The 15,999-nt window shown below is 47.3% G+C and overlaps 1 protein-coding gene across 7 annotated transcripts in view; it reads left to right on the forward strand.

Moving 5' to 3' along the window:
* GRIA4 (glutamate ionotropic receptor AMPA type subunit 4) overlaps window positions 1-15,999 on the forward strand; it is a 267,054-nt gene that overhangs the window by 248,435 nt on the left and 2,620 nt on the right. For 3 of the 7 annotated variants that reach the window (XR_013231722.1, XM_077341546.1, XM_077341549.1), the window contains 2 exons: window positions 1,765-1,879; window positions 4,355-4,489. Coding sequence is in view for 6 of the 7 variants with exons in the window: in XM_077341546.1 (XP_077197661.1) it covers window positions 1,765-1,879; window positions 4,355-4,489 (250 nt within the window). In the remaining variant the exon portion in view is untranslated. Of the gene's footprint in view, window positions 1-1,764; window positions 1,880-4,354; window positions 4,603-15,999 lie in introns of those variants that run through there. The other 4 variants (XM_077341547.1, XM_077341550.1, XM_077341551.1 and 1 more) reach the window with 3 other exon arrangements.

The raw sequence follows: 15,999 nt of genomic DNA on the forward strand, positions 1-15,999 counted from the left end.
AAACCAGAAGAGAAGGTGGACAAAAGGCCAATTAACATAATAAATATTAATGGATTACATACGTTACATTAACAGTAATAGTCAAAAATCCCATTAAAACCAAATCAAGAAAAAGAAGAGCTGTTTTTTTCCACTCCACTTTTCACTACTCAAAGGAGTCCCACAGCGACTTACAAACACCTTTCCCTTCCTCTCCCCACAACAGACACATTGTGAGGTAGGTGGGGCTGAGAGAGAGCTGCTCTGCAAGAACAGCTCTAAGAGAATGCCTGCATGTGAAGGAATGAGGAGTCAAACCCAGTTCACCAGATCAGAGGCCATCACTCTGAACCACTAGACAACACTGGGTCTCATGAACCAGGGCCTATTCCACGCACTTTCAATGCACTTTAGAAGTAGATTTTCCTGTTCTGCACAGGAAAGTCCAGCTGCCAAAGCACATTGAAAATGCATTATCCTCTGTGTGCAGATTGAAGGACAGCCCTGTGAATTAGTTCATCCTGAGAGGAATGTTGTAACGTATTTTTAAAAATGCTTTAAAAATTGTTGTGTGAGAGGAATATATGGAAAATTTGAAGCCTCCTTGAGAACAAAAGCAGCTTCAGACTGAAGACCCATCCAGTCCAGGAGCTATGGCCAATCTATTGTCTCTGGGAAGATCCCAAGTAAGACATCAAGGCAATAGTAATCTCTTAGCAAATAGTATTCAGAATTCCATTGCATCTAAACATGGAGAAGAAGAAGAGTTGGTTCTTATATGCCTCTTTTCTCTACCCGAAGGAGGCTCAAAGTGGCTTACAGTCGCCTTCCTTTTCCTCTCCCCATAACAGACACCCTGTGACGTGGGTAAGGCTGAGAGAGCCCTGATATTACTGCTCAGTCAAAACTGCTCTATCAATGGTGTGGCGAGCTCAAGGCCACCCAGCTGGCTGCACGTGGGGGAGGAGCGGGGAATCAAACCTGGCTTGCCAGATTAGAAGTTGGCACTCCTTAGCACTACACCAAGCTGGCCGTCATGATAGGGGAAGGAGAGAGGTGTTTTGACTGGACAAAGCAGATGTGACTGAGAGATGACCTATATGAGAGAGGAGGAGAAGGAGGAGAACAGGGTGGATGTTTTGGAAAGAAATGTCATTATAGGAAGGACTAGGCTAGATATGTAGGGATTTGTAAAGTGAAATAGTTTATGAATGGCTAATAGGCATTGGTAGACCAGGCAGTAGCATAGCTTTTAAAGCCATCTAAAATAGTGGCCAGACTATTGCCATAATCCTAGATTTGGAAGGCGCCAGGTTGTCCAGTTCCTACTGAAGGTAGAAGATGAAAAGCTAGGGCAGCCAGATGTCAATCCAGCCTTTACTCTTCAGCAAGGAACAGCCTCTGCCCCTTTTGAGGCTGTGAATTTCCTAAGCTACTTAGTGTTGTGTGAATCCAGGCTTCCTTACATTTAACTTGTATCGTCTGATTGCCTTTTTACCAGGCAGACATCCTCACTCGTTGTTGGTGTTCCACGTAAGCCAATAGTTTTGGGTTCACAGTAATTGCACACCACTTTTTCAACCCTCTCCCCAGCAGTATGTGCCCGTTACCTGAAGCGATGGAGCAGGTCCCAGTTGTATGTCCTCTAACCCTGGGCCGACTGTACATGACATAACAGCCACTGTGGCCTCTGCTCCGTCACTTTGCAATGCGATTCTATGTAGTTTGACTTGAATAACATAAAATAACATATATAATGTTATTTATGTTATTTTCCACGTGAAGAACTCCTGTAAACCTTGCCGTTTTGAAACTCAGTGAGGCAGGCGTCTTAGACAAGCTGAAAAACAAATGGTGGTACGATAAAGGTGAATGTGGACCCAAGGACTCTGGAAGTAAGGTCAGTCGCTGCAGTTCGGGACCTAATATTGTGTTCACAAGGGAGTAATGGTCACCCAGGGATGCTTATCAGTAAGCTGCTTAGCAGCAGTCATTGTCATAGGCCAATTGAGCTTTCTTTCCCAACCCCAATCAGAAAAGTCATGATATTTGTTTGAATTTAGTTTTTGAAACCTCCCTAAAATCTGTCCCATCCATATTGACATCATTTAATGCTTCATGAATCAAATATAGACTGATGCATCAAATATAGACCTCTAAGAACGCATGTGGAAGGTACTCAGGTTCATATTTGGCAGAGGTGTTGAAAGTAGAGGAGGGCCACCACTACGAAGCACCCACTGAATATGTCATTCTATATGCCTTCTTCTAGGTAAGGACCACTAACCGTCCAAGGTGGTGCCAATGATCACCCACAGCAATAGCCCTGAGATCAAGTAAAATATTGTATTCTGAATTAAAGGCAGCTCTGACTGTGTCCAGGGCCCATTCTGCATGCATTGGATAATTCCATTTCAATGTCCTTTTGTAGCTGGATTTTCCTGTGCAGAACAGGAAAATCTACTTCCGAAGTGCATTGAAAGTGCATTATCTGGTGTGTGCGGAATGGGTCCAGGATGACTCTCTCTCTCTCTCTCTCTCTCATGAGTTAACTATGGTAGCTATCATGACACACTTGTAGTTGCAAAAGATTTGGTCTCAGAGCGCTGCCATGTTGATCGTCAATAGAAGAGCTAGATTCAAGTCCTGTAGCGCCTTGCAAATCTTCAAGATTTGGGGGGTATAAGCTTTTTGAGAGTTCCTTCAAAGAGAGTAGGCAGTGCCCCAGCCCCTTAATAAGGATGGCCCACCCCACAGAAACGTAACCTTGAAAACATTTTGTGAATACTCACAATGTTTCCCCTTCCGAGAGTGAGTCCATAAACACTTCTTTATAAACACTTCTTGATGGTGACAACACCCATCATCTTGGTGATCTTCTTCCTTGCTAGCTGAGTCTTCAATTGTACCTCTTCAAATTAAACCACTATAAGAAATATAGTGGGTAACCTCCATGCTGGTGGACTTCAGTTTAGAATTAGAACCCCGACTACGGTTGCTTTAAAATATGTCTTTTACTAATGGCATTGCTTTCTTAATGCCCAGTACAATGCCAGATCCTGAAAACGTTTTTAGCCCAAGGGATTATGATCAAACACAATCTAGCTATGCCTTCTTGATATCCTGAAATGTTAAATGTGCAACAAGATGTCCAAATAGTAAAGTCTTGAAATACAAGTACTGAAAATACCTACTCATTAAAAACATTGTTTTTGTAAAACAAAGATTCACTTGATTATCTAACTCTATTTTGGACTATCCAAACTGTAAAATACAATTATTATTGCTGTTAACATTATGATTAACCTAGTAAACTACAGCTTCAGTGACACAAGGAGTATACTTGAAAACAGGACAACCTACCTAGGGAAAATCAGGTGTCCTGAAATTCCTGAAGTGGTCCCAATCCAGTGGTCCCAATCCAGAGAGTGCTCTTACATTTCTGTATGGATTTTTTACTTAAGCAACAAGGCACTCTCCCTGACTCTCCCAACCTCTCTCACTTTACTGGCCTCATCCCAAGGGGTAGTCCAAGTTCAGGGGCATTTGCTTTGTGGTAGGAAGTGAGATGTTTCCCTTTTATGGAAAAGGCCCTGTGCTAGACCCAGAGATACCTTTACATCAAGTCTTCCTCAAGCAGAGGAAGTCTCACAAAAAGGAATCAATGGATACAACTCATTGTGCCCTGCACATACTCTGGGGGAAGCAGAGTGACGTCCTTCCCAGCCCACTGGTGGAATGAAGTCTGCTATTTAACTAAACCAGGTCCAGTTAATGCACTTTGTACCAAAGGAACCCCACCAAAGATAACTTATTTTAAGGAGTACTTTAAGGCAGGGGTAGTCAACCTGTGGTCCTCCAGATGTTCATGGACTACAGTTCCCAGGAGCCGGCAAATGCTGGCAGGGGCTCATGGGAATTGTAGTCCATGAACATCTGGAGGACCACAGGTTGACTACCCCTGCTCTAAGGAACTTCTAACACCCTCCACGCTCAGGTCACCTTTAACTGCTAGTCCTGAGAGCCAGAAAAGATCAGGTTTATTGCTGCCGCAGTGAATCGTAGCACCCTGTTTTGCAGCCATTCATAACCAAGGGACTAATTGCATTCTAAAGCACTAGTTTAAAAAAAATTAATCTTCTGCAAGGAAGGGAGGGCACCTTTTAAGAAAAATGTTTGTTTATATGTTTGTCAATTCTGTGTAAACCCCCGGCAGGCCCACTAATCTCAAAGACGCTGGTCCGGGGCTGTCTTTTTGTTGCTTCTACAGACTGCTTACTCTTACTGTCTGTACTTTCTCGTATTGTACTGCTGACTTGCTGGCCTCTGCGCCTTGGGCCCACCTTTTAACGCCGTCCCTTCTGTCTCCCCCCAGGACAAGACGAGTGCCCTGAGTCTCAGCAACGTGGCAGGCGTCTTCTACATTTTGGTTGGAGGCCTGGGCCTGGCTATGCTGGTGGCCTTGATAGAGTTCTGTTACAAATCCAGGGCCGAGGCGAAGAGAATGAAGGTGGCAAAGAGTGCACAGACTTTTAACCCAACTTCCTCGCAGAATACCCAGAATTTAGCAACTTATAGAGAAGGTTACAACGTATATGGAACCGAAAGTGTTAAAATTTAGGGGTAGGACTTAGGGCCTACTAACAGTGAGTGGGGTGATGTACCATCTTGTCATGCGGTGTTGTGACCTGTCTGTCCAGTGGCGGTACCTGCTTGCTTCTAAAGAGAGCTTTCCTCTTTTTTAAAAAAAACAAAAAAAACTGGTTCCGTTAATTTTGGCTGCAGATGTTTAGTATATCTCCTCATATGCTACTCATAGACATCTGCATTGCAAGGGGTGTGATTATTTTTAAAAAAAAAACAGTGCATAAATATAGAAGTATATTTTTTGATACCGTGGGGTGGTTATAAATCAGCGTGGGTCTTTACAACGCTTTGAAATTTTAGATTTCGCAGTCCGACTGCAGGTTTTTATTTTTAAGAGATGAAAGAGTAAGACTATACCATTTCCTGATAGAGCCTCTGGAGGAAAAAAGAGAGCCGTTTTTTTAAAACATACACAAGAGACATTTGAGGGTTTCCATGCAAGAGGGAGATCAAGGTTCAAGAGCAGAGCAGCCAATAGCTTGCCTGGTGGAGGTTGCTTGGTCCCTGGGCTTCCCGTTATAAGCAGCTCCTCAGTCCACAGCAAATGTGGACAGCACTTTGTCAATGGAGAACAGAACCTCCCGTTTTGTATGCCACTCGGGACAGAAGTAGCAAACAAAGCTGCCAATTTGCATTGGGGGAGGGGGATAGCGATGTTTTCACCACACCTAGAAATCCAGTCCTGCGTAGAGGAAGGAGAGTAGTTCTCACAGGCAGTGCAATTTGGTGCAGAGGTCCTCCCCCTGTAAAAGCATTAGGTACCTTGTCTTTGAGCCATTGTAGAAACCCATGAAGAGAGTCCCCTCCCCTAGTATCTCCAGCCTAGATGGACCTTTCTCAGAATGTGGAAGGAGGCTCTGCAGAGGATTTGTTGCATATATACAGTCCGGACTCATCCCACTTATCGCTTCTCCGTAAACTGGTTTTGCCTGCTTACTGGGAAATGTGCAAAACCTACTTGGCTGCAAACTGGAAGGGGGGCATAAAAACAGTTTGCTCATCACCGTCGATGCTGCTGTCTGTCATATCAGCCGCAACCCTCTCAAAAATTGTTGCCTGCCCCTGCCCCCAGCTGCATCCTCCTCTAATCAGGGCTAGCCCGAGGGCACTCGCCACCTGTGCCGATTTCGGGGTCCCTATTTGGATGGAAGGGCAGCATTTCAAATCTCTTCACTGATTATAATTTTTAAAATGTTAGAGGCCAGTATGTAGACAAGCATCACTAAGCCCCATGTCCATGTGGGTGGACTATAATATGTTCCGTCTCCCGATGCCATTGGATAATTCACATATAGGTTCAACTCAAGCAGTTCTCCAGGGTCGCCAGATGCCAAGTGCCAGCAGGGAACCTCCTGCCGGCACTCAATTGAATGGTGGGGGGGCAGCATTGCAGAATGCCAGCTAGGAGCCCCAATGTGATGTTGCTATATCACGCAATGCTCCAGGGATGTCCCTGTGACATCACTTCCAGGTATTCCACTAGAAGTGGCATTAGGCTTTCACTCAACACAGTCTTGCCAGGTTCCATAGACTCATAGAATAATAGAATCATAGAGTTGGAAGGGACCTCCTGGGACATCTAGTCCCTAGACATCTAGAGGCAGTTTGGTGTAGTGGTTAGGAGTGCAGACTTCTAATCTGGCATGCCAGGTTCGATTCTGCGCTCCCCCACATGCAGCCAGCTGGGTGACCTTGGGCTTGCCACGGCACTGATAAAACTGTTCTGACCGGGCAGGAATGTCAGGGCTCTCTCAGCCTCATCCACCCCACAGGGTGTCTGTTGTGGGGAGAGGAATGGGAAGGTGACTGTAAGCTGCTTTGAGCCTCCTTCGGGTAGGGAAAAGCGGCATATAAGAACCAACTCTTCTTCTTCTTCTTCTTCTTCTTCTTCTTCTTCTTCTTCTTCTAGTCCAACCCCCTGCACTATGCAGGACACCCACAATCCTATCGCTCATCCACTGTAACCTGCCACCCCCTTGAGCCTTTACAGAACCAGTCTCTCTATCAGATGGCTATCCATCTTCTGTTTAAAAATTTCCAAAGATGGAGAACCCAGCACCTCCCGAGGAAGCCTGTTCCACTCAGGAACCACTCTAACTTTCAGGAACTTCTTCTGGATGTTGAGGCAGAATTTCTTTTGAATTTATTTCATCCCATTGGTACTAGTCCATCCTCTATATCAGGGGTAGTCAACCTGTGGTCCTCCAGATGTTCATGAACTACAAATCCCATGAGCCCCTGTCAGCAAACTCTGGCAGGGGCTCATGGGAATTGTAGTCCATGGACATCTGGAGGACCACAGGTTGACTACCCCTGCTCTATATGGCAGCCTTTTAAATACTTGAAGATGGTTATCCGATCCCCTCTCAGCCGTCTCCTCTCCAGGTTAAACAGACCAAGCTCCCCCCACCTTTCCTCATAAGTCTTGGTCTCCAAACCCCTCACCATCTTTGTTGCCCTCCTCTGGACACGCTCCAGTTTGTCTACATCCCTCTTCGACTGGGGTGCCCAAAACTGAACACAGTACTCCAAGTGAGGCCAAACCACAGCATAGTCTAGGAAGGGGCCATACAAGCCTTCTAGTCCAACTAGGATCTCTGCCCTGCCTCACCTCCTGCACTGGCAACATGACATCAGGAACACAGGAATTGGGCCCACCGGCAATAGGCATTAGTTAATCTATGCCAGTGATTCCCAAAGTGGGTGCTACCGCCCCCTGGTGGGTGCTGCAGCGATCCAGGGGGGCGGCGATGGGCCACAGGTGCATTTGGGGGCGATGAATAACTATTAAACTTTAAAAAAATTAATTTCCAGGGGGCGCTGAGTAATATTTTCTCTGGAAAGGGGGCGGTAGGCCAGATAAGTTTGGGAACCACTGATCTATGCAGTGTGAAAGTTCAAATTTCACCTCTGGGATGAACGCCTGAGCCACTTCATAGCTTTAATCATAAACTTCGGAGTAACGATGTTGTTCAGCCAAATCCACAGCGATGAAAAAGACAACCCGCCGTGCAAACGGAACTTAGCTAGCAGGAAACGTTAGCAGTTAAGAGGTGAAGCAGCGGTTTTATTTCGCCAACTAGGAGAGCGTAAAAGGAAAAGAACTATTGTTTTTTATGATTTTTATTTATTATTTATATAGCGCTGGAGCACACGGTGCTGTACAGTAGGTGACATGTGCCAGGCAGGTAACAGGCCCCTGCCCCAAGGAGGTTGCAGTCTAAAGCCACAGCCGATACAAAACAGAACAATACAGTACAGAACAAAGACAGCATGAGCAGAGAATGGCGTGTGGCCATTATAGCTGGAGCGCTCCAAGGAATTAGGTGGGTGTTCAGAAGGGGGAGGAAGAAGGGGAGGGAGGGGGCTTGGGGCATGTGGAATGGAAAGTTGCTGATTCTTTGCCCAAATCAGTCCTGCTGGGAGCCCAGATTCCTCAGACCCTTGAAAGAGTTTTGGTCACATAAGGCAGGGACAAAAGTCTCAAGCTATAAAAAGTCACGTGCATGTATCTTTCCTAGATTTTCTTCAGCTCACAGCATGGCTCACTGATGCAAGCTGCCAAACAGCGTGTGCTTTAAAGCAGGGGTAGTCAACCTGTGGTCCTCCAGATGTTCATGAACTACAATTCTCATGAGCCCCTGCCGGCAAACGCTGGGAAGGGTTCATGGGAATTGTAGTCTGTGAACATTTGGAGGACCACAGGTTGACTACCCCTGCTTTAAAAGACACATGTGGTGGGGGGGAGTAGCACTTCAGGTTGCACAGCTGGGTCATTCTGGGAGCAGGATAAAATGGAAAAGACAGTACAAGCGTGCCTCTTAAGGATATAGATCAGGGAATCGTGGCCATTGGCGGTGACCAGGCACCCAGGTTTGTGTGTAAACCCCAAACAAAAAGGAGAAAATAGCCTGACCCAAACAAAAGTCAAGAGCCTAAAAAGGTCGAAATCAGGGAAATGAATTTAAGTCTATGTTGGGTGGAACACAATTAAAAAAAAATATATAGTACTATTATTCATTTAATTTATAAACCCAAGGCTTGTAGCATAGCCTCAATACAATTTTATTCTGGCCCTGATATAAGTCTTGAGCTTTTAACTCAAATAAGTATTTGTACTATATATTTTTTAATTGTATTCCACCCTACATAGGGTTAAGTTCATTTTCCTTTTTCTGTATGTAAGTCCCACCAATTTCAGTCAACAGGTTGTTGTTGTTGTTGTTATTATTATTATTATTATTATTATTATTATTATTATTATTATTATTATTATTATTATTATTATTTCGATTTATTTCCCGCCACTCCCAAATGGCTCGCGGCGGGTTACAATGTCTTAAAAAACCCATTAAAACTCCCATTAAAAGACTTTAAAATGTCACAACATGGCAGCACAATAATAAGCTCCCCTTCCTACCCCCATTCCTAAAAAAGGGGGGGGGTAGAGGAGAAGGAGGTCAACGATGTTCAAGAAGCCCGAGGGAGAGCAGTCGATGTACCCCGGCAGCCCCAGCCTCAACCATAGACCTGGCGGAAGAGCTCCGTCTTGCAGGCCCTGCGGAACGTTAAAGGGTCCCGCAGGGCCCGCAGCTCACCCGGGAGCTCATTCCACCAGGTGGGGGCCAGGACCGAAAAGGCCCTGGCCCTGGTCGAGGCTAGGCGTGCTTCCCTAGGGCCGGGAACGACCAGAAGATTCTCACTCGCAGAGCGCAGAGCCCTGTGGGGGGCATAGGGCACTAGGCGGTCCCTCAGGTATGTGGGTCCCAGCCCGCGTAAAGCCTTAAGGGTTAGAACCAGAACCTTGAACCGGATCCGGACAGCAATTGGTAACCAGTGCAGCTGCCTCAGCACAGGCTGGATGTGGGCCCTCCAAGGTGTGCCGGTGAGGACCCTAGCGGCTGCATTTTGTACCAGCTGGAGTTTCCGGATCAGAGACAGGGATAGGCCCGCGTAGAGCGAGTTACAGAAATCTAATCTGGAGGTGACCGTTGCATGGATCACAGTGGCCAGGTGTTCGGGGGACAGGTAGGGTGCTAGTAGCCGGGCTTGGCGAAGATGGAAAAATGCCTGGCCGGCTACTTTCCTGACCTGCGCCTCCATAGTCAGGGAGGCATCAATGGTCACACCCAAGTTTCTGGCCTGGGACGCGATGGTAAGATGCGCCCCTGCCAGGGTGGGTAAATGCGCTTCCTGTTCCCGCCCCCTACTTCCCAGCCACAGGACCTCCGTCTTGGAGGGGTTGAGTTTCAGGCGACTCTGCTCAAACCATTTTGTCACTGCTTCCAAACATCTGGCGAATGGTTCCGGGGGGGAGTCTGGGTGGCCATCCATGAGGAGATAGAGCTGGGTGTCATCAGCGTACTGATGGCAGCCCAACCCAAAACTCCGTACCAGCTGGGCCAGAGGGCGCATGAAGATGTTAAATAGTGTGGGAGAGAGAACCGCGCCCTGTGGGACCCCACAAGGGAGTCCATAAGGGCGCGAGAGCTCATCCCCCACTGCAACCCTCTGGGTCCGGTTCTGGAGGAAGGAGCGTATCCAGCGCAAGGCTGTACCCCGTATCCCCGTACCGGCGAGGCGGTGGCCCAATATCTCATGGTCCACGGTGTCGAAAGCAGCCGACAGATCCAGAAGGACCAGCACGGCTGACCCGCCTCTATCCAGCTGGCATCAACGTCAATGGAATCTGCCTGCCAGAGTGTACTCAGATCAGCTGTTGTGTTCATTCCCCTAGACCACCCATTTTGGCTCTCCTTTCAAGAGAGTCTGTATCTAAATCTTTACAATGGCAAACAGAACCCCTAGAACAGGGGTAGTCAAACTGCGGCCCTCCAGATGTCCGTGGACTACAATTCCCAGAAGCCCCTGCCAGCCCCTGCATTCGCTGGCAGGGGCTTCTGGGAATCTGGAGGGCCGCAATTTGACTACCCCTGCCCTAGAAGCCTGGAAGCAGGAGGGGGGGATATGCCCACACTCTGTGCAGCTCAGTGCCCCCCATGTCATCCCCTCGTTTCTATCCCCTCCGGCCTTCATAACTCCTAATGCCTCGCCTGCTGCACTCCTCTCCCCCACTGTGTGCTAGTCTCTGGAAACTCTGTTCCTATAATAATAAGAAGAAAATCACTATTTCTAGCCCCGTAGATTTTGCCATTGAAGCACACAATGTGGTCGCTTGGGTGGGTGAGCACTCCTTATACCAGAAGAAAGCACCACCATTCACAAAAATAGCTGAGTAGGATCTGGCCTGATTAGCTGCCAAAAAAAGTGTTTTCATATGCTGCACATTCTTACTTGCTTCTTCTTTGTGACAGCTTTGCAGTCCTGCCACTCTAGATTCCAAGGACAGAGCGGCATTGCTCTTGAGAAATGAGCATAATCGTCGACTCCTGTAAGCCAGCTCTTCCTAAACTTGCCTGCCCTACCGTCAGGTCCCAACTTCACCGTCAATCAGCTGGTCAGCAGGGAGAAAGAGGAAGGCCCAGGCAACATCATCCGTAACATGGCAATGTCATTTCCAGCATGCACAACAAATGGCACCATCACACCCACAACAGCTGGGTAATGCTCTGGTATTTGGGCACAAACTCTATGGTAGCAGCGGTTTTTGCCACAGAGCTTTTGCCCAAATGCCAGAGCGTCATCACAATGTCACAGTGTAATGAAGTCATTTCCAGTTCATGTCGGAAGTGAAGCATCCGCATTGCCAGCAACATGACCTGGGCCTCTGTCCCGCACCTGGTACGTCTACCCCCATCCTTCACTGGTTTCCATCCTTATTGCACCTGCTGAAGAAGAGTGTCTCAGGACTCACAGTGGCCACATGAGTTATCGCAGGCCAATCTGAGAATGCGCCCTGCACCTTTTAATCCCTTTCAGTGCTGGCAATCTCTTGCATCCTTTTGTGATATTTCCTTGATCTCTGCACTAGCTGTGCTCCAAAGCAGCTTCAGGCAAAACCAAATCTTTTATGCTTCCTCCCCAAGAAGACTTTTGAGAGTCTCAACAGAAATAAAAAGGGCAAAGCATCCTCAGGCATGGCAAGTTATAGACCGTTTATGCACTGGGAACTTCTCTGCCCCAGCTACTGTGCAGGAGCACAAATCGGGGGCGGATGAGGTGCACCAGGCCAAATGCTCCCCCCTGTGGGTGCAGGAAGAGGTGGGGCAACCTGCCACAGCTAAAACTCCAGCTTGCAGCCCAGCATGAAACCTCCAGTGCATAAACGGTCATGAAGTGGAGCAAGGGGGTTGAGTGTTCTCAGCAAATGGGTACCTTCATGCTGATTTAAAGCATCGGAAATGGTACAGAGGGAATGAATATGCTCAAAACACACTTCCTGTGTGCCTTAATCCAATTCACAGGCCCCCTTCCCCCAGCTGCTTTTAACTTAAAAAGAAATACAAGCGATCCTAAATATGAATCCCCATCATCGGGTCTTGCTTGAGCCTTAATTGATCATATCTTTGGAGCATGACCTCTCAGCTTTATAGGAAGGAGGGCAGGGAGATAATACCCAGCAGAGAGCCACGGAAGACTGACAGACACCAACTAGTACTGCAAGTGTGTTATTGCCATGCTGCTTCCTGATGCATTTCCTGTGAGGAATCCTCAAAATAGCATAATGGCGAAAAAATATAATTGGTCCATTTCCATGGAAAGTATCATCCCTCTAACAGTAAACTGGCTGGCCACAGGTTGGATAACAAACCTGCATAATGGGGCCCAACACAGATAAGGTAGGACATTCTGTGCACTTGAGTGACCCTCGTGGGAGGCAGGAAAACAATTAACTAATAGACAAAAGGAAGGCAACCCCTCTGAAAGGTTGTATAAGGACTAAATAGGGGATGGAATCTTTAGAGCGGCTAAGAACCAGTTTGGAGAAGAAAGAGAATTTTGGAGGAGGGGGGTGATTGGGGGGATGGGGACAGAACAGTGATGAGGAAAGATAGTTCAGCAGTGGAATAGGCTGCCTAAGGAGGTGGTGAGCTCCCCCTCACTGGCAGTCTTCAAGCAAAGGTTGGATGCACACTTTTCTTGGATGCCTTGGGATGCTTAGGGCTGATCCTGCGTTGAGCAGGGGGTTGGACTAGATGGCCTGTATGGCCCCTTCCAACTCTATGATTCTATGGTTGTGATCACATCTGGACATGGGAAATAGTACATTAAGCCAGAAAGGTGGGAATTTGATGCATAGCTGCTATTTCTGTGTTTCTTTTGGCATAGCGATACCCTGAACCCACTGCTTAGGATCAGAGCTCTTCCTCAGGAAGTACCTACCAGTTCCCCTGGGAAGGCCTTATGGCTCCCTGGCCCATTACTGCATCCAACTCTGGTTTGTGACACAGGAGGCGGGAACTTGGCACAGGGAGTTCAGAGTCTTCCTATATAAGTGAACTAACAGTAGCCAACAGAGCAATTCTTTACCATTTCGCAGGATTTTAGTTTGCTTCCTGGGAAACATTGGTCTTAACCTGCCACTCCACTAAATAATTGCCTCCCCCCAATCTGAAGTGGAAGAAAAAACAACAAGTTTAATGGTTCAACTTCAAAGGAGGAAAGTGAAATGGACAAGCGAATTGGCTTGCAGTGTACTCATAGTCTGTTATGCTGAAATGGCTGGCATTTATTTCACTTCTCCTTGCCTAGATGGGGGGGGGGGAGTGAAGCTGACTGGAGAAACAGCCCAGAGCCCATCAGCTGTAATACTGAAATGGCTGCCAGCCATTTCATTAGTCAATTTTGCTTCACCTTGCTTTGAAGCAGGGGGAAGTGACACTGACTGGTGAAATAGCTCACAGCCATTTAAACCTAACAGTTGATTGATGGGCCTCACCTCACTCAGCTATTTAAATGGCCCCAAATAGCCGCACCAAAATGGACAAAACTCTGATAAATATTTGGCGAAGATGCCTTCTCTGAACATTTGTTCGGGGGCTCCAAACAAGCCCAAGTTCATGCGAAATATTGTCTCCTATGCCCATCCCTACCCTGATAGGTTCTGTGGTGCTGCAGGGCTTAGATGACTTTAAAAAGAGGAGAAACAGAAGGACTTTGTACAGCATTTTGGTCAGAAGGATCAGTGTGTGCATGCATGTGTGTGTGTGTGTGTGTAAATGACTGGGATTTCTAAGTAATCCGGACGAAAATACCCCTCTCCATTTAAAGCTACCTCCCTTCTCCCATAAGTTCCATAGCACAGGAAACTCTAGATGTATTGTTAGAATTCCTTGGAATCCAGCAGCAGATAAGGTTTCACTTGGGTCTCAAGCATGAAGAGATGCTGAAACTGCTTCCCATAATGCTCTACAGAAGGACAACCACATTCCCTCTACCCCCGTAGTTGTCTAGGATTCTATTTCCTATCTGCTCCTTTTCAGGAGGAGGATTCAGACAAGTGTTTTTCCCTGCCATGGTACATTGACTTGAACAAATGTTATCCATGCAGAGTCAAGTGGAACTGGGTTACCTGAGGGCCCCCTACACATAAAAGATCTCTTGGCCAACTTTCTCAGAAGATTATCGCAGGGTTGAGGATGGTTGTCTGAATCTGCCCTGTACATCCCTCCTTGGGCCCTCTTTTTCTGTGTTTTGCTCTTGTCTGTCTGCATGCCATATGTGTGTCCTGGCCTGTATTTTAGCAAACAAGATCCATGCAGATTTTTGGCCTCAGTCCAACATGTCAGTCACATTTATATCCTGTTCAAATCTTTGGGCTTCACTCACTTGTCCCATAGATTTCAACAGGACTTTCAGGCTAACTCCCAGAGGAAGGCACTTGTGGAGACACATCTTTTCCTGCCTTCTTCCCACAACCTGCAAAGGTCCCCCAACCCCCAACTGATGGGAAGGGTCAAGGAAGCTTCATCGTTATAATGCTACGTGGCATGGAGCCCAAAAGTGAGAGAAGGGAAATCAAGTTAAATAACGTGTCCACCTAGCCAGTTTGGTGTAGTGGTTAGGAGTACGGACTTCTAATCTGGCATGCCAGGTTCGATTCTGCGCTCCCCCACATGCAACCAGCTGGGTGACCTTGGGCTCGCCACGGCAGTGATAAAACTGTTCTGACCGGGCAGTGATATCAGGGCTCTCTCAGCCTCACCCACCCCACAGGGTGTCTGTTGTGAGGAGAGGAAAGGGAAGGCAACTGTAAGCTGCTTTGAGACTCCTTCGGGTAGGGAAAAGCGGCATATAAGAACCAACTCTTCTTCTGGCGTGAATGGAAAACTTGTTCCCTCACACCTCCCATCCCAGTGGAAGACCTCAATGGGGGGCAAGTTCATCTGATTCTGCTTCCTCATTGGAACCCACCATGCCACATGACATTGTGTCCGCAGGTTTCCTTCGATCTTCAGCCACCAGCCTTTTACGGGTCTTAGGGGTCTGCTAATAGAAGGTGAAGAAGGGATGCATGGGTTCATAGCCCACCCTGACTTTATTGGGACCTTTTTGGGGTCCTTTTACTTGCAAATGGGGCAGCATTTTTCCCTTGAGGAAACCCAGAGAGGTTTGACCCTCTTCCACCCCTGCCCTGACCACATTTGTATTAAACAGCAAGGCTCATTTCTCACACTTGCTTCTAATTACATGCCGATAGGGTTCTTGCTGTGGAATCCTCTGCATGTTTACTCAGATATAAGCCCCTGATGGTTCAGTAGAGCTTTTCCCCAGGTCACTGTGCAGAGGATTAAACTAACCAGTCTGCCAGAGGCAAGTCAAAACCCACTTATTTAGTCAGGACTTCTTAACAATTTTTTATGTGGATAGCCCATCCTTGCCCAATCTGATTAGATCCCAGAAGCTAAACAGAGTCAACCCTGGTTAGACCACCAAGGAAACACAGAGTTGCTGTGCAGAGACGGGCAATGGCAAACCAGCTCTATTGGTCTCCTGCCTTGAAAGCCCTATGGCAAGGGTAGTCAAACTGTGGCCCTCCAGATGTCCATGGACTACAATTCCCAGGAGCCCTTGCCAGCATTCGCCAGCGAATGCTGGCAAGGGCTCCTGGGAATTGTAGTCCATGGATATCTGGAGGGCCGCAGTTTGACAACCCCTGCCCTATGGGATTGCCATAATTCAGCTGTGACTTGACGGCATTTTCTATGACATCTATTGAAATAATTGACCATTTAAAAATTAACATCTGTTGCTTTTCATTTTGAAGTGTGACATATCTTTTGTTTTTCGCACTTGGAAGCCATCCGTTCGAATTGTGAGAAAAAGGCTCTACTGCAGGGGCAACGAAACTGTGGCTCTCCAACTGCCTGTGGACTACAATTCCCATGAGCCCCGTCCAGAATGGCCAATTGGCAGGGGCTCATGGGAATTGTAGTCCATGGACATCTGGAGTGCCACGGTTTGGCCGCCACT

The sequence above is a fragment of the Paroedura picta genome, chromosome 6 (genome assembly GCF_049243985.1).
Source record: "Paroedura picta isolate Pp20150507F chromosome 6, Ppicta_v3.0, whole genome shotgun sequence".
In the NCBI taxonomy this organism is placed as follows: domain Eukaryota; kingdom Metazoa; phylum Chordata; class Lepidosauria; order Squamata; family Gekkonidae; genus Paroedura; species Paroedura picta.